The following is a 25,618-nucleotide window of genomic DNA, read 5'->3' as shown; positions in this document are numbered from 1 at the left end:
ATGGGAACATTTGTTTGGTCGAAGTAAGGGGTAAGACAGCAGAATCATCTCATTTTCCATATTTGGGGAATGAGCTTTATCCCCCCCCACCCCAATTTACAGATGCACAGAAAGAAAAAAATGGCTGAAAATAGAATAATTCCCATCTTTTCCATTTCCCCCAAAGCTGCAAGTTTCATGATACCAAAACACCTTAACTTTCAGTGTGTTGTTTGTTTCAGTGTTTCATGGGTTGAGAGTAGGGCTTTAAATAGAACTTCCAAAGTTGCTGTGGTGGGACAGACTTGGTTTGACTTGCAGGCCCTATTCCACCCAGCCCTCTTTCAGGGATTCCCAACTTCTTTTGGAAGGGGCTTTCGTTCTCCCTCTAGGGTAACTGCTGCCACCATTTGATCTTTGTAGGGATTTCACATTGGGAAATCTTTATAGGGATTTCCCATCAGGGCCCACCATCATCCTTGCCAACTCTGAAGCCGTACTTCTGTGACTCCCACTTCCCCTCTCCTGGCTACAGAGGTGTAGTGGGGGGGAAATGGCTCCTGGGGCAAAATGGCACCCGCCCCCCCCATGCCTCCCCTCACAGTGCCTCACCCCCTTGCCCACTTACCTCAGTTCAACTGGTTGCAAAAAGCAGCTGGCTGAAAAAGAGCAGCCGGATGCTCTTTGCACCCAGCTGAAAAGCTTCTTGTGGGCCTGGTGAGGCAAGGGGTGGGGGGGCACCTCCTCCTGTGGCAACCCCCCTCCCACCCCCACTTACCTTAGTTCAGCCAGCTGCAAAGAGCAGCTGGCTGAAAAGCTTCTGCTGGGCCTAAAGGGGCGGGGCAAAGGGGAAGGGTGTGGGGGGCAATTTTCCACCTCCACATGATTCACTGGAGGGCGCTTGGGGCATTTGTTCTCGGTTGTCCACATTATAGTTACGCCACTGCCTGGGTACCACAGGGATGGTTTACAGCCTGGTGCAGCTCTGAAGGAATAGTTGCTTGCCAAACTGCCAGCCTTCCCCCTGGTGCCCTCTGTTTGAAATAGTGTGTCCAAGACAGTGGAGGTTTACATGGTACAGAGAACTGCTAACAGCATCCAACATTTTAAAAGGAAAATGTTCACAAGCATAATTTCAACACAGATTGAGCAAAGGATTGAAAAGAAATGAGGAATAAATGTAATTCCTCTATCCCTTTCTCTATACACATACCTAACAGTTGTTAAAATAAAGCAGGCTCTTAAGCTTAAGATTTTTCAGTTGCCCACCTCCATTACCTGGAAGGAAGGTGGAACCTGAACCTTCCTGCCCCTTCTAACCAAGATACGTAGCAAACTTGAGACAAGGCATGGGGGCAACTATCTCAGTCAACATGACTGGAAAGAACCCAAGCTAAGTAAGGGGAGAATCAGAACAAATCACAGGTATCATAAATGTGCAGTTTCCCAGCTGTTTTGCCTTGCGAAGATCCTCAAGGTCATAACCCCTATTTGCATGTGTCTGATATTTTTATCTTTATACTTGATTATGTAATTGCAATTTAAAAAACCTAAATAAGGTTTTAAAACACTTAAAGAGTCCCCCCCCCCGACTATTTTTCTGCATTCCCTCATTCACTGTCATTTGGGCTGTAGTGTTGGAGAGAGCTTATGGGGGTATGTGTGAGGAAAAACTGGGAAATAAACAGTAGGAAGAAATGGGAAGACAGGAGAGTTCTTTGGAAAGGTCTGTCTTGCAACTCCAAGCCTTTTTCTCTCACAATGACTTCATTTTCATCTCACTTCATTTTCATTCTTTAGAATGGTGGCTGCCTACTTGAAGTTGGGGGCAGTGGTGACTCTAGAAGAGCAACCCCAACCTGTTAAAGACTGTGAATAAATAGTGGCAACCTAGTTATTTGCTATAGTAGCTCACCTACAATCCCTCTCCAGATGGGCAGGGAAGGAATGAGAAGGGAGACAAGGTTCATGCCTTGCCTGTATTGGGGCAAGACCTTGCTTGAAAGGGAGATGAGCTATAGTGGGTGAGGGATGCGTTATAGAGCATCACCACCATTTTTCTCCCACTTTTGCTAAATTAGTAGGCAAAGTGGCATTTTGTTAGGAGTTCTTCTGCCATAAGTAGGCATTTGCTAACCCTATAATGGCAGTAGAGAGGGAGAGAGATCCCAGCCCTATGATGAGCCGGCCAATCACCGCTTGCTCCAGCCTTGAGCTGCTCTGGAATTTTGACACAATGTGGTGGGGGAAAATACAAAATGGCTGCCATAGGAGGGGAATCCAGCCCAAAATGTCAGGAAGTGAGGTCATGCATAATTCTAATAGTATTTCTGCAATGTTCCAATGTAACAGGGTGTCTTTTAAAATGTGCATATGTGTGTGTAAAGTGCAGAGGCGTAGCTCGGGAAAATGGATCCCAAGGCAAAATCTGAGCCTCCCCCTCCCACATGGGCAGCCGCCCTCCCCCACCATAACCGAACAAAGGGTTTTTTTGCACCAAGTCATCTCAAAGTCACCATCACATTATAGAACATGCCCTAACTCACAAATCTGGGTAAAAGCCAGATTCAGATGATTTTAAACAGATCCTCGTGAATTCATATGATTTATGCATTGGAATGAAATGAAACCACCATGAAACTATACAACATGTTTACAGGCAGCACCAAAACAATCACACATCCCACGCTCTGTGGTGGTGCAAAAACCTGCTTGAAAAACATGGATCCTCATGATTTTTGCACTGTCATCCCAAAATCACCAGCACATCACAACTCCAGCCATTAGTCACATGTCTGAACAGAACAATCACACATCCCACACTTTGTTCTGCCGTAGTGCAAAAACATGCTTGAAAACTATGGATCCTCCTGGATACGCATGATTTCTCCACTTGGTCACCCAAAAATCACCTGCACATCACAGCTCATACCCCTGGACACATGTCTGTACACAACGATCACACATCCCATGCTCTGTGGTGCCACAGTGGTGCAAAAACCTGCTTGGAAAACACGGATCCTCATGGATCCTCATGATTTTTGCACTTGGTCATCCCAAAATCACCAGCACATCACAGCCCAAGCCCCTGGCCACATGTCTGAAAACAACAATCATGCATCCCATGCTCCATGATGCCGCAATGGTGCAAAAACCTACTTGGAAAACATGGATCCTCATGATTTTTGCACTTTCCCCCTAAAATCACCATCTCTCAGAACAATGCCAGCTGAGCTAGGGGTGGGGGAGGAAGAGAACGGTTGGGTAGGGATTAAAGAAGGTGGCAAGGGATTACTAGGGCTGGGGGAAATGGGAAGGGGTGGCTAGGAATGGGGGAGCATGGCAAGGGGTGATGGGGAGGAGGGAAGGCCTCTCCCCCGCAGGCCTGGACCATATCCCCACCCCTGCACCCCACTTACCTTAGGCCCCACCCACCCCCCACTTACCGTAGTAAGTCTTGGGCTGCCTTGCGGGGCCGGTGCTGAGGAGTGCTAGATGGTGCCACTGCCAGGCTGTTCCTTCAGGAGCAGTCTGGTGGGGTAGGGCCAAGGGGGAAAAGAGGAGGGGTGTGGGGGCAATTTTCCGCCCCAACGTGACCCAACGGTGGCCTACCCAGAGCGTTTGTCCCCACCCCCTTCCCCGTTATAGCTATGCCTCTGGTAAAGAGCCATCAAGTTACAACTAATTTATGACAACCCTAGCAGAGGCTTTCAAGTGAGAAGTAAGAATGGTTTGTCATTGCCTTCATTGGCAGAGTCTTCTTTGGTGGTCTCTCTTCCAACAAAGGACTCAAGCCCCAGGTGCCACTTTCCTCCATCATGGGATGGTGGGCATTCAGCCACCAGTGTTACCGCCAGGAAAATATAAAAATATTTTCCTAAGCCTATCGCTAGGCTACACTGGCTAAGGACCAGAGCAAAGAGACCAGTGTCATCCAAAAGTCTCCATAGGGCCTGGAAAAGTCGTGTATATACAGTTGTGCTAATATTTCACATGGTTTTCTTCCTGCTTTTATTTCTTTTAAGACTTAGTATAAGCCCCTCAGTGTTGGATTTATTGTTTGCCTAATGTTTATGCTTATGTCTTAGCTAGGTATTCCAGTTGATCCAAGGTTTATTAATGTTAGTTTAGGATATTCTTGTTTACATATATATATGTGGGTGCTCTTTTATTATATTGTAGGTTCTTTAGGATTGCATCTAATGTTTAAAAATTAGAAATGTTACTTTAGATATTTGTATTTGTTAGTAAAAGCAATAGCTTGTAGCAGCTGATATTAAGACCCAAGGAAGTCAATCCTGGAATGTGGCAGAAGCCAACACCCAGGTAATCCCATCTTCACCAACAAAAGGACCTTTTGACTTACAAAGGATGGACTCAGGGTGTGGACTGACTGTTGGAAGATGTCACCCTGTTTTGCTATTGGGGTGTTTGAAGTTTTACTCTCAGGATCCAGAAGCTCATTGGACTGTTCACATTCTTACTTTCAGGATCCAAGAATTCATTGGATCATTTAAAGTTGTCTTTGTCTAACACTCCCAAGGAACCACCTCAGGCAAGAAGGCGCAACCTTTTCTTCTGGGATTTGATCTCATCAGCATTTGCAAAAGGACTGTTTTCTCCCTTTGGTATTTTGAAATATTTTCTCTGTATTAGATGGAAGGGACTGCCCCTTTCCTGGTTTTGCACTATGGGGGTGGGACTGCCCTACACCCCTTTTCCTGGGTTACTGGGGAAATGGATAAAAGGGGCTGACGCACAGCCCCTTTGCTGAGCTGTGCCAAGAAATCACTTGCCAATAAAGAACCTCCGGTCTCCTGTGCCTTTCCTCTTTGCCTTGCTGCCACTAGCTGAAATCACTGGAAATCACTCCTAGAAATCACTTTATGTTACTGGGGCAGCGGTAACACCAGCACCCTTCCATGCACTTCAGAAGCTGTAGCATTGCACTCTCTACTGACTGCTCCTCCTGTGCCTTGTTCCCCCTTCCCCCACCACTGTCGGTTTCTTTAAGATTAAACTTAACTTACTTTCAGGCAAGTAAGCAGCGCTGTGGCCAGTAAGAGACTGGGGATGAGGGCAGGCCAGGGAGGGTTCTCCTTCCCTGGCCTTGTCTCCATGCCCAGTTTTCCTCAGGCCACCTCTTGCCTGGAAGTAAGTTAAGTTTAATTTTAAAGCAACACAGCCTTTTTTCAGTGGTGGGGAGCTGGGGGGAAAGTGCCCCACATTCCTCTCACCACTGCCACAAAAAAGCCTGTGTTACTTTAAAATTAAGCTTATTTTACTTCCTGGGGAGCGGCAGTCTGAGGGAGACTCTCTCTTTCCCCCTTTCACTGCTTTCCTCCTGTTCCTCTCTCTTCCTCTCATTTCTCTCTCTGCCCCTTTTTTCTCCCTTTCCTCTTTTGCCTCTTCTCTTCCTCTCCCCTTTTTTCCTTCTTTCCTTCCCTGCAAACCTGTTTCCCCCCTTTTCTCTTAAATGATGGGTAATGGCATGTCCTTTATAACACTGAGACAAGCATATGAGTACCGTAGGCACAATATTTTGCAAAACAGAAAAAGCATTTCTTAGGAAAACTATTAATTTTTTAAAAAGTATTTATCATTTAATTCATTTATCCTTATGAACAATTGTAACACTATTCAAGAGAATGCTTATGTGAGTTATAGGCCTTTACCTATAATTTGTGATTTTTCTCTCACAATTGGATGTCTCTTGCACCTCTTGGTCTGATAAGTCATTCATTTTATTGGGTTGTTAAAATAATTTCTCAGTGCGAAGTTACATGCATAATTCTTTCTAGGCAAATGCAAACAATTGTACACTCAAAGCAATAATGAATTATTGTTATCTCTCAAATCCCTTCTCTCTCTGGTTCTCTAAAATTAAAAAAATAGAATGATTATTCAAATCAAAGTTATTTAGGACACAGTGCAGTATCGGAACAGCCTTTTCAGAACAAAAACAAATGTTTGAGCCAGCCCTTAGTCAATATTCATATTGCTCTTATTCTCACTCCATGAAAGTGCTTTGGTTTTTGCTAGAGCCCAAATAAAGGTATCATAAACTGCTCATAAAACAAACATTAAGTGAAAAGCATGATAACGTAGAAGGGTACTTATTTCAGCACAACATGTGTTCTAATCTGGAGGCAGTTAACTACCCACAGATGCAGTGGTTTTGTTAGTATACCAATGAGAGAAGTAAATAATTTAACAGAATATTGTCTGCAGCAAATGTCAGTAGAAGTAAAGTGCCTTTCAATCAATGTGACTCCAGAATGAGAAATGGGAATGTGATGACCACTCTCTTATTTCTTTGTAAATAAATATAAGTACAAAATAATGTTTATTTATTCCTTTCTTTCAATATCTGTATATCGCTACCACCAGGAATTTAATTCCAAACTCCTTTTTATTTCCTCCTAAAGTAGTTTGTCCAAGCTTTAAAGCAGTTTTGAAGGGCTATGTGGTCCTGAGAAAATTACTAGTGTGCGATTGCAGGATATATCTAACAAATTACAATTGTATCTATATAAGTTCTTTAGCTTGAAGTTTACAAGAACTAATTTACAGTTAATAAAACAATCTGAGGCAACAAGTTCTGCTGAGGTGACTTTCACCTCACATCAATTCACTCTCTCACTACTTTACATCTCTGAGACTACATTAGGATTTCACTCCATTTCTAGCCTCTCAATGTTTTTTTTTTCCTTTTTCTTTGGGCAGTTCTTCACTTCTTTTAAAACTAGGTTGTTAACACCAAGCCCCTTTCTCACTATCAGTTCAGCACAGACGCTTCACAGTCACAGCAACAACTAGTCACCTCGCTCCCTCATCTCCCTGTCACCTTTCCTTTTAAAATTTGTCTCTCATTTTAAAGAAACACACACATAACATTTTAAATCATTACAGAGAACCATTTTTTTCCTGAATAATATACAATTCTATTGTTTAAATAGGTTTCACTCCTGGCTACAGAGTTCAAGGAAGCTTCAAGGTGGTTTAATTATCCTGGAAAAATTTCTTAATGTTGTAGTTAGTATTGCTGCTCAGAAGCTTCCTGCACGAAGGCATATATATGAATAATTATGCAAATGCAATCTAATGTTTGTATATACAGAACTGCTGTCGGTTAGTTTGATTATGCTTTCAGAATGAAAGGGCAGAATGCAAAGTTTAAACAACAGATGCTGAGCCATATTGATAAATCCAACAGATATAACTGTGTTAAGCTCAGTAGTATTGAAAAGGAGTTGTGACAGAAGAAGCTATTACCTTCTGGAAAAATCTTAACTCCCTGTGGTCTAATAAATATTGTATGAACTTACATGAAGCAATATGGTAACAATGTGATATTTACCCAGTTAGCAGGAGCACCTATTACGGTTACTGCTCTCAGTTGTTGTTGTTGTTGTTGTTGTTGTTGTTGTTGTTGTTGTTGTTGCTGTTGAGGTAACAACAATATTTTTAACATTTTGAAAAAAATCTCTTTTTTTCCCATCCTAGCTTCTCTTTGGACTAACATGACAAAAGAAGGTCAGTTCCAGGCTGTAGCAGCACCAGAAGGCACCACTGCAGCATCTGCAACCTCAAATAATGGCACAGAACCAGCAATTCCAGGAGGAGGTGGTGGCAGTGGAGGTGGGGGGAAAGAGGATGCATTTTCCAAATTAAAGGAGAAATTTATGAATGAACTGAACAAAATTCCACGTAAGTAAAAACAGAGCTGGAGAGACATTGTCACCTGAAAACCTGCTACCAAGTGTCTAAAAGTACTTGAAAATGCATGTGCTTCATTAACTGAGGCTAACGTATAAACAATATATGATGCTTTTTATTATTGTGTTAAAATATTTATACCCCACCTTATACCAAAGTCTCTAGGTTAAAGCAATAAAACAGGTTAAAGCACAGGTTAAAGCAATAAACGACTCAGGTTACTCAGGTTAAAGCAATAAATATCACAATAAAGCATCATAACAATAAAAGCTGCATAAAATTAGCCCAACCCCCACTTCCCCTGATCCCTCACCCCCCAGACCAGCAGCTGTAGAGGAGGTTTCCAGAGAAGTAAGCCAAATGCTTGGGTGAAGACAAATGTCTTTGCCATTTGTCTAAACTCATAAAGAGTAGATGCATGGCGAATCTCTTAGCAGAGACTATTCCAGAGCCTAGGGACAATCGTACAGAAAGCCCTCACATGTGCCCCTGCACCCTGTATCTCAGCAGGGGGATGTACCACCAGGAGTGCCTCTCCCTGTAACCTCAGTTCCTAGGCAGGTACACACAGGCACAGGTGCTCCTTCAAGCAGGCAGGACCCAAGTTATTTAGGACTTTATATGTCAACATTAACATCTTGAATTGAGCATGGGGACAATTGAGAGCAAGTGCAGTTCTTTAATAACCAGTTTGATGTGTGTCCAGCCAGATGTACCAGTTAACAGCCTAGCTGCCACATGCTATACCAGCTTCAGCTTTTGGACCATCTTCAAGGGCAGCTATACCCAGAGCGCATATATAGCAAATATGTCTTAATGCTTTGGTTCATTAAAATAATGTTTTATTTCTTTGGGTAGAGGGAGGCATTAAGACCGGAACTCTTTAGAAACTGAGCTCTGAGGGTTTTGGTGGGATCCGATTCTGTCAATTAGCCATTAGGGAGACGGAGGTTCTTATCTGGCAGGAAAGCAGAGCAACTTCAGGTGTGACCCAAATTTAACCTCAATTTATAAGGCACTTACTCTCTCTGTGGCCAGTTTAAAGTCATTTGCCATGTAAATGTTAAAAAAAACTCTCAAGACATTTCAAAAAGATTGGACTACTGGCATAATTTTATTCTTTTCTTAAAGAGTATCAGAAAGGCATAATGTGAGACTGGTAATGTCATGTTACAAATCAGAACATTAATTGATTTTTGTCTTTGAAACGGATCTAGGAAATTTGGCAGATGCAGTTTTTGCAAAATTGATAGCAAACAGCTTTTGGGCTGTCAGTCAGCATTTCTGCTTTCAAAATCAGTATGAGAAATGGCATGAAGCCCATATGCCATTAGCTTTCAAATGTGCATGGCCTAATGTATACAATACTAGTACATATTTGACTGATCAAAGGGGAAATTTTCACTTCAAAAATATAATATAAATTAACTAGGCAAATAGATGCTTTGCAAATGCATTTTTGGTTAATTGTAATTTAGAGGGAATTAGCAAAGAAGAAAGGCCCTTAACCCTGCCTGTCCTACCAGCCTTCTCCCCAAAACCCTATCCTAACAAGCCCTTTACCCAAACCTGGGATTTATCTTTGATCTCAAACTGTCTAGGTGAAAACTGAAAAGATATTCACCATAGGTATATTTTCAGGGAAGAACATATGGATATAAGAAGGATTGTACTGTGCTACCCCACCTTCCAGCTCTTCAACCTCCTCCTTTAGCTGTATGAGGCAAATACAAGATTCCCACCACTGTATTTGCTTCTACTTGTGAGGAGAATGCCACTTATTTAAAATCCATGACCAGAACTGAATTGTGTAGAACACTCTTTCCCAAATCTGATTTTTAATTATTAATGGTTGTATGATTGGGGGGGGGGGGGCTCAGTTATCAGCAAACAAATAAATGACTGCAACTCTTGCCTTGTAAAAATGCAATTTTTAATTAGCTAAAATAAGGGTACACAAGATTGAAATGGAAGCTGTTGGGCAGAAAGATTTAATGAAATAATTCCAGCTTGTTTCAGTTTACAATTAAATATCTAGTTGAAATGACATGGCTACTTTGCACTGAGAATTCCAGGAAAGGTAGGTCTTTATGGTTGTGTCATATCTTAGAAGAATATGTGTCTTACATTTTTTTAAGAACAGGTGTGTATTTGACAAAGAAAACTGGTAATTCTGCTAAGCCTCAAAGGGATTTTGCTGAAACAATTGTCATGCCTCTATGCTGCTCAGATAGAAAATGACATTTATGATTATTTTCATCAAGCCATGTCTCTCATATAAGAAATTCATTCTAGGAAACATGACACAACAGTGGTTTCCTTCACAAAGACTCCTACTGGTATAAAAAATATTGTCCCTTCACAGCACCAAGATAATCTGCACACATTCACCCCATTGCAGTTAATATCCTAGATTCGCTTAAACTAAGGCAGACTGACTTCAATACAAGTTACTTCTAACAAAGGTGGCTCAGGATTACAATTCAAGTGTGTGGGGGCATAGGTGGGCTGAGAATGGGTAATTATAACAGCCATGCAATATGCACAACTGGTATGCTTGTGGGGTTTACCTTGGTGAGAAATGGGCTAGTGGTTTGAATAGGCAAAGCCCATATTTTGATGAGCACCAAGCCCAGTGCTAGTAAAAGAAAAGGAAGAGGCAAAACTAGTACTCACACTGTACAACTGGGCACACTGCAAAAGGTATCTCATAGAAATCCTGAATTCCATCCCTCACATACACCAATTGTTGAAATCAGTCCTATATACCAAAGCAGGAAATATTGCATAGAGTTTGGAACAGCAAATGTTTGGTATTGTTAACAAGAGAGGTCTTGCAGTAGTTCCAGACGCTGCTGAGATTTTGCATTGTCAGAACCAGTCACTGGATATGGACCCATTGTGGGTTAATTGACTATCTCATTCCAATAATTTTTCTTAGCTTTTTCATACCCTCCTCTAGATTCCCATAGTTAACAACTACTGCCTGCTTCTAATCTTCCCAGCAATGTTTGTTTTGCATCTTTCTTCCAATCATGCAGTATTCATAGTTTATCACAAAAGCACCAGCTGAGAAGTGGGCATGCTCTGAGGAGTCTGCTTCTCCTTGCTGGATCACAATTGTACAGACATTGAAGGATTATCTCTGTGCTTTTCCATGATGGAAGCAGCTGAAGCAGGGGAAGGGTACAGACAGTGGTGGGATCGCCCCACTTCGGCAGAACCGGTTGTTAAAATGGTGCTTGTAAACAACAAGTTGTTAAATTATTTGAATCCCACCACAGGATACAGACCCCCTTTTACAAAAACTGTCACAACTGAAACATTGCTGTAAAAAAATGCTGAACAATTGTGAACAGCATCAGAATGGCGTTATGAATGCAAATTGGAAGGACAGTTGCCATTTCTCTTTGTCTACCAAAATTCTTTTGCCTTTGAAAGCTGGGCTTGATAGAGAGCAGAAGAGCTGCCAGAGCAGCTAGGTGCACACAAGTCCCTGCATGTGTTGGCCATGTAGGCTCAGTTGTTGTTTGGCACTGGGATATGACTGGAGTTAGTCCTCACCTCTACCATTATGAGAGGGCTACTTGGCAAGAGTCTCAAGAAACACCAGGATAATAATAAGTAATATTCAGCAGTAGCAACAGTTAGGATGTGGTGATGCACTTGGGATGGAATATGGATTTAAAAGAGTGGTGCCACTTAGGTGGACTTTGTTCCAGTAATTCATGTGTTTGGGGAACTTGGAGGCATTAAATGAATATTCACCTGTTTCTTGCTGGAAATTGCACTGGAACTCTGCATGCAGGTTTGATTTGGGCTGTTTCCCAGGTCTCTGACCTTGCCCAACAAAAGAAGATCATAAATGGTTGGAGTGCAGTGGATGGTATTTACCCAGAAACAGGGTTGTGTTCCCTTACTGGACCAGTTGTATGTGAAGTTATTAGTATTAGTATTATTGTAGATTTCACAGCTGCCATATCTTTAGCTGGTTGTTGGCCTTCATTACAATTTGAGCCTCACCCATATTATTATTATTATTATTATTATTATTATTATTATTATTATTATTATTATTATTATTATTATATTGATACAAAAACAGTTATACACAGCAAACAAGATCAATATGCTGGATTTTGTATTACATCACATGTCGGACACTTCCCAAGCATCTAGGACTGTGTGATATATCACTTAATAATGCAGAGCCGAAGTAGGGTAGCCTTTTGCAGCTGACATATGGCAGGATTTTGTCAGCCAATTGATTTTAAGTGCCGGCCCAAGGTCTTTAGGCACTGCACCCAGTGTGCTGATCACCACTGGGACCACCTTTACTGGTTTGTTCCAGAGTCTTTGTAGTTCAATCCTTAAATCCTCGTATCGTGTAAGTTGTTATTATTATTATTATTATTATTATTATTATTATTATTATTATATTGATACAAAAACAGTTATACACAGCAAACAAGATCAATATGCTGGATTTTGTATTACATCACATGTCGGACACTTCCCAAGCATCTAGGACTGTGTGAGGCATCTACCTAATAATGCGGTAGAGCCGTAGTAGGGTGTGGCTCCTTTGCATTGACATATGGTGATTTTGTCAGCCAATTGATTTTAAGTGTCATTCAAGGTCTTTAGGCACTGCACCCAGTGTGCTGATCACCACTGGGACCACCTTTACTGGTTTGTTCCAGAGTCTTTGTAGTTCAATCCTTAAATCCTCGTATCGTGTAAGTTGTTATTATTATTACATATTACATATTATTATTTTTACATATTATTATTATTACATATTATTACATATATATATCATTATCATTATCATTATCATTATCATTCATTCATTCATTCATTCATTCATTCATTCATTCATTCATTCATTCATTCATTTGGATTTCGTAGACCGCCTAATCCCCTGAGCCCAACATAAGGACAGAAAGATAAATCCAGTGCTGTACACTCAAACATCTAAATTGTGAACATCCTCGCTGGGGTTTAGGTATTGCTATGACTTGTGTGCAGACCAAGTCTTTATCCTAAACTACATAAGTGTGGCAGGAGGCACTAAAAACACAGTTGGGCTGATTCTGCACAGCAACTGTAAGACGAGTTGCAGTCTTTGTAAAGAAACTCCTTTTCCCACGGAGCCCATGGAAACAATCTGAGTTGCTTTCGCGTCTTCACATGGAGCTGCTTCTCTTTAAAAAAAAATTTCTTGCAGCACATGCACAACTGCACAGGCATACAGAAATGAACCCTGTCTGGCCATTCACGTGGGAGTGGTTCCAACCCGGGATTTTACAAAAGGATTGCTGATTTAGCAATATTTGAAAATCCAGGGTTGAGGGAAATTATACAGGGCAAACTGATTTTGGGGATGGGCCCTGTGCTAAGTCACCCCCGCCCCCAGGATGGTTGTATTGCATTAGTTATATTTGCCCTATTCTGAGTCCACCTTGGTTTCTGTTCCCAGTGAGTTCAGTTGGAGTGTTTATATGGGGTGTGTGTGTGTTTGCCATTGTCAGATTTGACTTATGGCAACCCCATAGAGTTTTCATGGCAAGAGACATTCAGAGGTGGCTTGCCATTGCCTGCCCCCACATTGCCTGCCCCTGGTATTCCTGGGAAATCTCTTATCCAAATAGGCTGAGATTGTGATACTAGCCCAAGGTCCCCAACAAGTTTCCCTGGTGCAGTGGGGAATTCAAACTTGGGTTTTCCGGATTCTGCTTTGGCACTCCAGTCACTACACCACACTCTCATATCAGCTTCCGAATGGTGCTTGGTTTGTGCCATGAATAGACCAAGTAGTATGTTGAATTTAATTCTGGGAACTGGAAATATTTTATTACTGTTATCTTAAGCAGGATATAGTCCATGTAACTTTTTGCCTCCCTGCATCCCTACGAAGAACAAAATTGAATATTCAAATTACGCTGTTTTCCTTATGCATGAGGACAGTGGTAAATCTGAAAATTACTTTCATTTCCAGAAACTGAGAATTCTTTCTCCATAAATAAGTATAATAATGAACACTGCACATATTCCATGAGTACAAAAATGCTATTGGGTTGTGTTTGTGGCAGAAAACATATAGGGAAAGTAGAAAGAGGATGGAGCTATACCAGTGCTAGGTCTGACATAAATAACAGGCAAGTGTGCTGTGGAGGTAAATAGCTGAAATACGATGAGAGATCTAATGACAGTGATTATATAGATGTTCCAAATTCAGTAAAGGTTTTAGTGAAATTGTTTGCATTAATTTATTTCTAAAAAGGTATGAGTGTTGAAAATCCCAGATGACAGAACTATAAAACAACTTGATTTACATTTCAGAATAGCCTACGAAAGTCAAATTACCTGTTCTGCCCATTAAGATCCTTTCTGGGAAGATGTTACACAGGATGCCAACTGTATGAAGATAAGAAATGGCTTCATATAAAGCCAGACCATTGGTCTACCTGACTGCTATGAGCTTGCCAGTATTTCAGAGAAAGAAGGTCTATCTTGCAATTTATTAATCAAGATCCCTTTTTTAAAAGCTAGAGATGCCAGAGACTGAACTGTGTAACTTCTTCATGCAAAGCAAGTAATTTACCACTAAGCCACAGTCCTGCTCCCAAATTCTAAAGTGTTTCTTCCTTCATGTCACAGCTGTCTTAGAGCAACTCTGTAGAGGTTTCAGGGTAAGAGACATTCAGGGGTGTTTGCCCTTGCACAGTAACCCTGGCATTCCTGGAAAGTCTTCCATCCAAATACTAGCCACAGTCAACCTTGCTTAGCTTCTGAGATCTGATTAGATCAGTCTAGTTTGAGCTATCCAAGGGAGGGCAATGTCTATAGCAGGGGTAGGGAACCTGCAGCTCTCCAGGATACCAGGGAATTGGCTAATTCATATTCTATCAGTTTCTTTACCCAGCATGGCCAATTGGCCATGCTGGTTGGGGCTAATGGGAATTGTAGTTCCTGAACATCTGGAGAGCCGCAGGTTCCCTGCCCCTGGTCTATAGTGTCCTTTTAAGGTCTGTAGTATATTGCCATAGAGCCAGTCTTTGCTTATACCTGTTCAGATTTTAAGGTCCTTATGTCTGAACCAAGGTAAACCAGCTTCTGAATGAAATAAAGGTAGCTAAGTAAATGATTAAAAAATCCTGTTGTCAGCTAAGAATATGTATGGCAGTAGATTCAAAAACAATAGGACACCCAGAAGGCAGGGGAAAAAACAGAAGTGAAACAGGCTGAGGGAGGAGCACAAGCAGGAAGAGAGATGAACACTCTGGGAAAGCTCTTTTACTAGCCTTCATATATTAGTGATTTAACAATGTGCTGACTTTAATTTTTTAAGGGTCAGTTACTGAAATTAGAGAAGTCGTTTAATCTTTTTACCTCATCCAACATGGTAGTGTCACTTTAACATTAAAGGGGGTGAAAACGAACAAAGCCATCACTTCAGCCAGATACACGTGCAGATAAGTAGTGCTACAATCTAAGCCTCTTTTGGGGATTTAATAAAAGTAGTGAGCCTTGCTTCCAGGGAAATTAGGGTGTGATAAGGCTATTGTAGATTGATTTTTCTATGTCATTCTCACTAAAGAGGAAGAGAATTAAAACAACTGAAGAGTTAGAATTCTAATATGCCCTTCCATCCATCTTGAGAGTGGAGTTGCTGCCATGTGAAATGTTCAAGACAGTTTGTCACATAGTTCTTTGTACTGTGAATAAAATGATTGGAATCATTTTGTTACAGTGAGTCATACAATTAAAGGGTAGGGATGCTAAGACTACTGAAGCGTGACTGTACCATTTTCTTCTTAGCTATGCAAATCCCTGTACTTTGGTTGTGAGAGCCTAATTAGCATAATCACAGGACTTTTTTCTCTTGAACAACTACACCGTGACCATGTCAGTCTCCGAACTGTGATTGGCTACAATAATCCTTGTGGTCTAATATTTTTCCTTCTGCAGTACACTAGAATTTGGAGCTGTTTACTAGCTCTTCACCACTTTAAACTCTAATGGAAAAATCCTATCATTTCCATTTATCTCAGAAATGAAGAAATTCCAGTAGCAGATAAAATGACCTGTGAATATGTTTAAAAGCCAAATTGTTCTGAAATGGCTTCATATCTTTTAGATTATTATTTCTGTGAAATAAAGTTATATTCTGGGATCAAAACATCTTTGATTTAAAAGAAAAGTTAAGGCACATCAATTCACCTCAGCTCTAAAAAGCATGGGACTTGTAAGTTAAAAAGCATGGGACTTGTAAGTTACCATAAGACTTTTATTAAGAAAGTAAAATAATAAACAGACAAACAGACAAATCAAGGCAGCAACCATGGCTGCCAGCAGGCCCACAGTGGGCCCAAAGCTGGTAAGTGTGGTCCAGGCACAGAAAGAGCTGCTGCGTGCTGCCCAGGTCCTTTCACCTGGCCTCTCCTGTGGTGTGGCACCCAGTGGCTCCCTCTTGGCTGGGGGTGCACTCATCAGCTTTGGGCCTGCTGTGGGCCTGCCAGTGGCCACGGTTGCTGCTGCCTTCATGGAGATAGGCACCAGCACCGGCAACCGCAGCGGGAGGCAGCAGCAACTGTGGGGGGGTGGCAGCAGCAACCTCCCAGGGGGAGATCAGATCTTGGCCCCAGGCACCATTTTCTGCTGGAACGCCTCTGAAGGGGTTCAAAGAGAAAGTTGAGAAACATGGGTATGGAATTATTCTGGATAAATTAATGCACATACAAGAATACTCCTTCCTCATACCTTATCACCACTTTGTCTATTACCCAAGAAATTCTGTTCCAGCCTGGATACCAACAACTGGCAAATGAAAAAAAGACAAACAAAATCAAGAAGGAGGAAGACTTTAATCAGGAGGAGGAAAAATCAAGGAGAAGGAGGAAGGAGGAAGACTTTGTGCTTCTTTTATGTTAGCTAGACCACTCAGTTTCCATTTCATAAGTCCAATTTAAATAGCAAACATTGCTTCAACAGTCAACAGTCATTGCTTCAACTTGTGACCTCCTTGTGAATACAAAGGGACAACATGTGCAATAAGGATGAATAATCTGAGTTAAGTGATCCCCAATGTCAAAGGATTATCACTGTAACCTAATGGCTTCTTCTCTGTATTCTACACTTTATAATAGCTATGAACTTGGTGAGTAGTACCAAAGCCTTTTAACAATCTGACATGTTAGATGTTTATATTGCCTGGTCTCAAAAGCTGTGATCACATCTTTCGAAGTGGAACTATTCTCAGCAAGGTAATTTTCACATCACCATTTGAGAATATGAAGAATGCAGGAAAGGACTGGCCAGTGTTGATTTCCTGCTAATCCAACCTGTGCTATTCTGATTATTTTCAGTGACTTCAGCTCATCCTACTAACCATAAGTGTCATAATGCTTCCAAGGAATAAAGCCTATAGCAGCATATTGGAAAATTACCTCATATGATGAACATTTAAATGTAGGCAAAGAGACACAGTAAAAACAGTCAGTCATAAGCAGTAGCCAGAATCCATCAAAAGATTATGAGAAGTCTGGCACCAAAAATAATATATCACCTGGTAAAAGAGGGTTCCTCAAGAAGACTGTTACTTAATTCAGATGCTACCATCAAGAAGGTCCTATCTAGGGAATTAGCATAATTAAATATTAAGGTAGTGCTAGAGCAAAGGAGAGGGAGGTAATCATAATAATGATATACTAAAAATGATATGATGTACTTGATCACTTGGAACATTTCACAAACAGCTCGATGATAATTTTCTATTCCAAAGGAAAAATATTTATTTATTCACTTATTAAAATAATATCCCCCCCTTTCCTTGTGGCTTAAGGAATCCATAAAAAGGCAGTAACATAGTTCTTTACATATTGTGCCTACCCTGCCTCACAGATGGTGGTGCATTGCTACTTTTAGTTTGAATTGTGAGTTTTATGAGGTTTCCAAAAGTCTCCAGTGAGACTCTGATTATTTCTTGAAAATCATTACAGCAACTCTCCTGGTATTTTGCTGCTTTAGAGTCACACCAAGTTAAAACACACCAAGTTCCTCTTATATTGAATTTAAAAGTGTAGCTAAAAAATTGTGACCATGTCATTCATTATATTTATTTTTAAGACTACAGTAGGGATTATCTTTAAAATATTAGTATTTGTGTGTTAGAAATTAAGTTATAAGGCTGTATTTTTGCATACATGTAGGCTGTATGTGACACTGTCTCCCTCATATGCTCCAGAGGCAAGGTTAAGACATATGTTTTAAAATAGTATTTATGGGAACGCAACTTCTTTTGTTTTTCTGCAAATTACCTGCAGATACACTGTATGTGATGAAGTATGCATGATTTCATTGCAAGTGCTTTGAAAGAAAAATATATGCAATAGTGATGCTAGAATTACAGTAAGCAATAAATTGAACTATTCATATGCAAAGTGACATCCAGTAACTGGGTCTGACACAGGCAGTTTAAAATCAGTGCAAAGATAATCTACAAAAAAGTATGTTATTTGTAAAGGAAAATAATTCATCTTTGGCTCTGCCATTTATTTGACTTCTAATGCAAATTCTCTTTAAAAGGATTCAAAAAAACTGTAGCCTCTCTGTAGTACCTGGCATCCTAAATAGTGGCATGTACCGGTATTCTACTGCTCCTTTAACTGGATGAAGGCTTGAAAAGACTTCTTTTAACTTGTAGATGTTCCTCTGGTGTAAGAACCTCTTAAAATGGAGGAAGTTTCCTGAGGCTAGCTAGAGCTTTGCTAAATGAAATTATGGCTGGCCGCCATATACGGCCCGTGCGGAAAGGGCCTATGAGATGAATGTCAGGAGCTGTACTATTATCAACCAGTTTGTACATGTATGTCTCTATGAGATCATACAAAAATAATCATAATTAAGACATAAGTTACTCATAACCATTTTGCTGTATTAGTCTGTGTGGCCTCAAAAGCAGTAGTACAGAGCTACAAATTAAGCCCCATTCCAATCCTGTGTACATTTAATTGAGGCCAAGTAAGTCCCATTGAAATTAGTGAGTCTTGTTTCTGAATAAAAAATTCACAGCACTGGGCTGCAAGCCAGATGTTCAGAACTGTTTTCAGTTCATAATATCTGCTTAATTCGACCTGTGTTGTGTGAAAACTTTAAATGCATTTTCATTTGATACACAATTTATTAGAATAAATATTAGAATAAATACACAATTTATTAGAAAATTATATATATTATATAATTATATTATATATATTATATATATTAGAAATTATAATTATATTATATATATTATCTATATTAGAAAATTATATATTATTTATTTATTTATTATTTATTTATTGTATTTGTATACCGCCCTCCCCGAAGGCTCAGGGCGGTTTCCAACAAAAAAAAAAGTTAAAACATCATATATATAAGTTAATTAAAATACATAAAATATTAGACTAAAGATGGCTTCAGCTATTCTATTCCCCCTTATTAGATAATCTAAGTAATATCATAATATATTTTCTAAAAAATATGATCAGGTGTCACAGTTGCTCTCATATCCACATACACATTCATTTTTACATGTGGCATTTCATACCATTATATGTATCAAGCTACTTGATACATATAATGATACTTAACAGAGGATACTTAATGATACTTAACAGAGGTTACTCTTTGTCCTGGGCTGCTAAAGGTGGGGCTCCTGAGGTGAGTCATTCAGTCTTTAGTTCAGTCTCTGGAACCAGCAATTTCTTTCTTTTTTCTTTTTTTAAAATAAATAAATTAATTAATTAATAAGGACATTTCTTGAGGGATAGTAGGTACAGATAGCTCCAAGGGGCACTGACTAAAAGTTTAATATCTAAATATCTAAACAAAAGCAGATATAAAGGCAGGAAGCCAGCAGGGGGATGGGGGCTTTCCAGTGTTTTGCACTGAGTGTCACATGTATGACTATCTGCCACTAGGACAGAAGTCGTGGGTGTGCCCTCGCTGCAATGAGCTCCTGGCACTCAAGGAACGTGGTCCGTTCTCTTGAAGCTTCTCAAGGTGGCAGACCTGGAGAAGCTGAGAGAGGCAGAGAGGGCAACAAACAAGGCTTTCAGGGACCTAGCAGCCGGGTCCCATCTCCCCAAGGTGACATCTCTTCAGATGTCATGGAGAATGAGAGTCTGGGTGACAGAGGGTGCCAGTCTGAGGTGGGGAAGATGTTCCCTTAGATGGGACCCCTTCTCTTAGCTATTAGTGGTCAGATATTATCCTCTCGCAAGACTCGAGGATACCCCTCGGGAGGTGGGGGCTCCTTGTAGTGGGTGATCTCGATCATCAGGAATATAGAGAGTTGGGTTTGTGACAGGCGTGATGACCGTGATGGTGACTCCTGCCTGCCTGGTGCATAAGGTTGCGGATGTCACGCCACGCCTCAGATAAGCTGTTAGACAGATGCGCTGGGGTGGAGTCAGCAGTTGTGGTCCACATTGATACCAATGACATTGGGAAATGTAGCCGGGAGGTTCTGGAAGCTAAATTTAGGCTGCTAGGGAAAAAAAGGTTAAAATCCAGGACTCTAAGGTGGCATTCTCTGAAATGCTACCTGTTCCACGCCAAGCAGGGCGAAAGCTAGGCAAGCGAGATACAGGGTCTCAATGCGTGGGATGAGAAGGTGGTGCAAGGCAGAGGGTTTCAGGATTTGTCAGGAACTGGGGAACCTCTTTGGGATAAGGCAGGCCTTGGTACAAAAAGTGACGGGCTTCATCTCAACCAAAGAGGAACCAAGATGCTGGGGCTCAAAAAGAAAAAGGTGGCAGAACAGCTTTTAAACCGATTCCTGGGGGGAAGCCGACGGGAGCTGAGGTGACTTCGGTTCGGAATACAGAGTCCATGGGGATGCAGACAGAGAAGGAGAGGTTTTTCTAAATTAACCACATACAAAGTGAGGGAGCATAAAGCAATGTGATAAGTGATAGTGTCTACAAAAGGCTAGGAGGGCAAAACACATAAATCCCAGGTTAGGGGACAATGAGACAGAGTATACAAGTGTCTCTATGCTAATAGTAGAAGCGATTCGACCTAAAAAAAAAATGGGGAGAGCTTGAGTACAGAGTTTTGAAGGAGGACATTGATATAGTGGGCATCACAGAGACATGGTGGAATGAGGAGAACCAGTGGGATGCTGTTATCCCAGGTTACAGGCTCTACAGGAAGGATAGGACAGGGCGTATTGGGATGGGGTGGCCCCTCTACATCAATGAGAGCATAGTGTCACATAAAAATAGGACAAATGCAGGGGGAGCTGATTCCTCTGGCCAGGAAGCTAATCTGTGGGATATCAATACCAGGTGAAGCATAGTTTAACATTAGGAATATATTATCGCCCCCCCCCGGACCAAAGCGCATAAGAGGATTCTGAGATGGAAAAAAAAGAAATTAGAGAGGCCAACAAAAGCAAAATGTCGTGGTAATGGGCGATTTTAACTATCCCCACATAAACTGGAAAAAAATGCATGTTCAGGTCATAGTAAGGAGAGAACATTCCTGGATATGCTAAATGACTGTGGCTTAGAGCAGATGGTTGTAGAACCAACCAGGGGAGATGTGATCCTAGATCTAATTCTATGGGACCCAGGGACCTGAAAAGTGCGGGAAGTCAGTGTTGTTGGAGCCGATAGGGAACAGCCACCACAATGCTGTCAGATTCAGTATCTCTGCATGCTTAACAAGTGACAACTACTAATGTAGTTACATTTGCCTCTTCAGAAAGGGAAATTTCTCAAAGATGAGGGGGGGATAGTGCTACAGGAAGCTGAAAAGGGAAAAATCAAGAGAGTCAAAATGTCCAAGATGCTTGGAGGTTATTTAAAAACACAGTCTTAAAAGCTCAGCTGGAATGTAAGGTTCCACAGGTTAGAAAAGGCAGCACTCCAGTCCAAAAGAAAGCCACCATGGCTGGGTCAAGGGACGTTGAGGAAATTATGAGGAGAAAAAAGAGGTCTGTTAGAAAATGGAAGTCCAAGTTAACTGGATAAAGAATACCAGAGAGAAATCACAAATGGTGGCAAAAGAGAAGCCAAGTTAGCTGTAAGGGAGGCAAGAAAAAAAGGATTATGAGGAACGCATGGCTGTGAACATCAAAACCAGCAACAAACAAGTTCTTCAAGCTACATCAAAAGCAGTGAAGCCAGCAAGGGAAGCTGCAAGGTCCGCTAGGATGACAAAGGAACAAAGGGTGTGCTAAAAGATGACAGGGAGATTGCAGAAAAGCTGAATGAATTCCTCTTTGTGAGATCTGTCTTCACCCAAGAGGAGGTGAGGAACATTCCTGCACCTGAACCAAGCTTCTTAGGAGGCGGTAATCTGGTGGAACTAACTAAGCATAGTGGTGGAGACAAGGAAGAAGTTCTGGCAGCCATTGATAACATAAATGCTACCAGACCCCCTGGCCCAGATTGCATCTTTCACCCAAGAGTTCTTAAAGAGCTCAAGCATGAAATTGCTGATGTCTCTCACTTTAATATGCAACTTATCCCTGGAAACAGTGGCTCCATCCCTGAAGACTGGAAGATTTGGCCAATGTCACACCAATCTTAAGAAAGGATCTAGGGGGGATTCAGGGAAATTACAGGCCAGTCAGTTTGACATCTGTTCCTGGTAAATTAGTAGAATCTATCAATAAAGATAAAATTATTAAACATGTAGAAAAGTGACTCCATGAGAAAGAGTCAGCATGGCTTTTGCAGAGGCAAATCCTGTCTTACAAACTTACTAGAGTTCTTTGAGGAGGTCAACCGGCATGTGGAGAAGGGGGGACCAGTGGACACTTTACTACTTGGATTTCCAAAAGGCTTTGGACAAAGTTCCTCACCAGAGACTATTGAGAAAACTCAGCAATGAAGGAATAAGAGGGGAAGTCCTCCTATGGATTAAAAACTGGTTGAGAAACAGGAAGCAAAGAGCGGGTGTAAATGGGAAATTCTCACAATGGAGAGATGTGGGGAGTGGTGTCCCCCAAGGATCCGTATTGGGACCAGTGCTCTTTAACCTATTGGTAAATGACCTGGAAGTTAGGGTGGGTAGCGTATCGCTAAGTTTGCAGATGATACCAAATTATGTAGGGTGGTGAGAACCAGCAAAGGATCAAGCGCAGGGAGCTCCAAGCCGACCTTGGATAAATTAGGGTGAGTGGGCTAAGAAAATGGCAAATGCAGTTCAATGTAGCAAAATGCAAAGTGATGCACATAGGGGCAAAAAATCCAAACTTCACATACACGCTACAGGGGTCAAAGCTATCAGTCACAGACCAGGAAAGAGATTTACGCGTCTTAGAAGTTGATAGTTCCATGGGAATGTCAACTCAATGTATGCTAGCCAGAAAAAAGGCAAACTCTATGCTGGGGATAATTAGGAAAAGGAATTGATAATAAAACTGCAAAGATTGTCATGCCCTTATATACACACGCAGTGCGACCGCGACTTGGAGTACTGTGTTCAGTCTTCTGGTCACCACATCTCAAAAAAAAGGATCATTGAAGAGATTGAAAAAGCGCAGAGAAGGGCAACGAGGATGATTGAGGGACTGGAGCACCTTTCCTATGAGGAAAGTCTGCAGCTGCTTGGGGACTCTTTAGTTTGGAGAGGAGACGCCTGAGGGGGGACATGAGTGAATTCTATAAAATCATGCATGGGGTAGAAAATGTGGACAGAGAGAAATTTTTCTCTCTTTCTCACAATACTAGAACCAGGGGGCATTCATTGAAAATGCTGGGGGGAAGAATTTGAACTAATAAAAGGAAACACTTCTTCACGCAACGTGTGATTGGTGTTTGGAATATGCTGCCACAGGAGGTGGTGATGGCCACTAACCTGGATAGCTTTAAAAGGGGCTTGGACAGATTTATGGAGGAGAAGTCGATTTATGGCTACCAATCTTGATCCTCTTTGATCTGAGATTGCAAATGCCTTAATAGTCCAGGTGCTCGGGAGCAACAGCCGCAGAAGGCCATTGCTTTCACATCCTACATGTGAACTCCCAAAGGCACCTGGTGGGCCACTGCGAGTAGCAGAGAGCTGGACTAGATGGACTCTGGTCTGATCCAGCTGGCTTGTTCTTATGTTCTTATGTTCTTATGTTCAGATGCCAACAAAAATAAATATGTGCTTCTTTCTTTCCATTTTAGCAGAGTTCTAATAGTAATGCTGCATTTCATCCTAACCAACCCTGTGCCTCATCACAATATGCTTTTTTACGTTTAGGTATTGAAGAGAGAGTCTTAAGGCAGTTGTTACATTTAGCATTTTTCACTTATGTTGTGGGTTTCTTGAAGTTTCCAGTTGAAATAGCAGGAATAATTTAGGTACAATTTGACTGGCATTTGAATAGTCTGAACAAATCCCCCCTGATGCAATTCACCATCTTCCCTTTACTTTGTTAGTAGTTGCAATGGACTGTAAAGTCATTGTTACCTTGGAAGAAGGTTCCATTGATTCTTTAATGACCAGTGTTCTGGATATTCATTTGATTTATACCTTATACAAAAAAAAGTGCCCTCCCACCAAGCAATTCACCATAGAAGAACATCACTGTCATAATAATGCAAGCCCTCATTGAAGTGGTATGATATTTTTATTTGTCTTGTCCAACGTATCTTGATTATAGTTAAATTTATGAGGATAGAGGAAAAACTCCCACAGACTAAGTTTTAATCCAGTGAGTGGTCTGAAGAGGATCTTTTCAAGGTTTGGAAATGCAATCTACCATAATCAAATTTCACAATCATCCATAGTTTTTCACACTTTCTTCAGATTCAATGCTTAAGTTACTTTTATGTTCTCTTCTGGCATAGGACATCACAATTTTAGCACACAAATATTTCATTGGGAAAAAATGAATATCTATTGTGGCACAGCACAAAAAAGTGCATATTTTTGTCAGTCATGCTCCGAAGCCAGTTCAGTGGGAAGAAACAGGGGACAGACGCAGCTTATTGTTCCCGCCCTTCGAACCTTCCAGCCAATCAGAATGCAGTGGGCTGTGTACAGAGCGCTCACAACCTTTTTTTTGTGCGCTGGGCGTGGCTACGAAGAAACGTAAATACAAAACTACAGGACAATGATTTTGATAAATTGTTTATGCGTGGCTATGTTCAAATGTTCAAATGAGAATAAGAATAACATGAATTTTCAATCAGGGGCAGAGTAGTGTCCCTGCTCCAACACAATAGCCAATTAGAAAAAACTTGCAGAGGTGGGGAAATTCTGCCTAAGCAACTATGTAGCAACATAGCTGCGCACAAAAAAAAAGTTTTAAAAGTTTCACCCCAACACAACACAACAGCCAATTAGGATGAAGAACAGACCCGCCGAGCAGATCACGTGTTCGTGGGGAGTGTTACATTGTTTAAAACCATGATAGACATCGAGGTCTTCACTAGACACACGCTGCAGTGGGGAGGGAGAAACCGTGATGGGAAAGGTGCTGTTTCTTTTGGAACTGGGATGTATCTGGCTTAATTTCTCAGTGGGGATTCGACCATAGACTTAAAAACACAGAGCTGTATGGTGAGAATCAAACTGTTTGTATCATATCAGTCTGGTTAGACTGAATGAACTACCTTACTTTCAGCTCATTTTCACAGACCAAAAGTCAATATCAGAAGTAATAATCATAGGAAGTCTGAAATATTTAGACTAAATTTTGTCCATGTAGTTTAATGTCTTGTATTTCACTTATCCACCTTTAATAAGACCAGGGCACAGCCAAACCACTGAAATGATGTTATTTTCTGTTACAAGTACAATTTTCATTTCTGTGTTTCACTGAGTTTTCAGGAGTCTACTTTAAAATGAATAACAAATATTATTGAACCATGTGGTTGGGGTTCTACCTTCTCCTTGGCTTAGTGCTACCACATTGCCAATCTGATGG

The 25,618-nt window shown here is 41.1% G+C and overlaps 1 protein-coding gene across 5 annotated transcripts in view; it reads left to right on the top strand.

The window, feature by feature from the left end:
* The window catches only part of SYT1 (synaptotagmin 1), a 457,966-nt gene that overhangs the window by 278,176 nt on the left and 154,172 nt on the right, over window positions 1-25,618 (top strand). For all 5 annotated transcript variants that reach the window (XM_048500328.1, XM_048500323.1, XM_048500324.1 and 2 more), the window contains one exon: window positions 7,486-7,689. In XM_048500328.1, the coding sequence (XP_048356285.1) occupies window positions 7,503-7,689 (187 nt within the window). In that variant the 5' untranslated portion in view covers window positions 7,486-7,502. The remainder of the gene's footprint in view (window positions 1-7,485; window positions 7,690-25,618) is intronic.

The sequence above is a fragment of the Sphaerodactylus townsendi genome, linkage group LG06 (genome assembly GCF_021028975.2).
Source record: "Sphaerodactylus townsendi isolate TG3544 linkage group LG06, MPM_Stown_v2.3, whole genome shotgun sequence".
NCBI classification, from domain to species: Eukaryota; Metazoa; Chordata; class Lepidosauria; order Squamata; family Sphaerodactylidae; genus Sphaerodactylus; species Sphaerodactylus townsendi.
The sequence above is the reverse complement of the archived record's forward strand: the minus strand, read 5'-3'. Positions and strand labels throughout refer to the sequence as shown.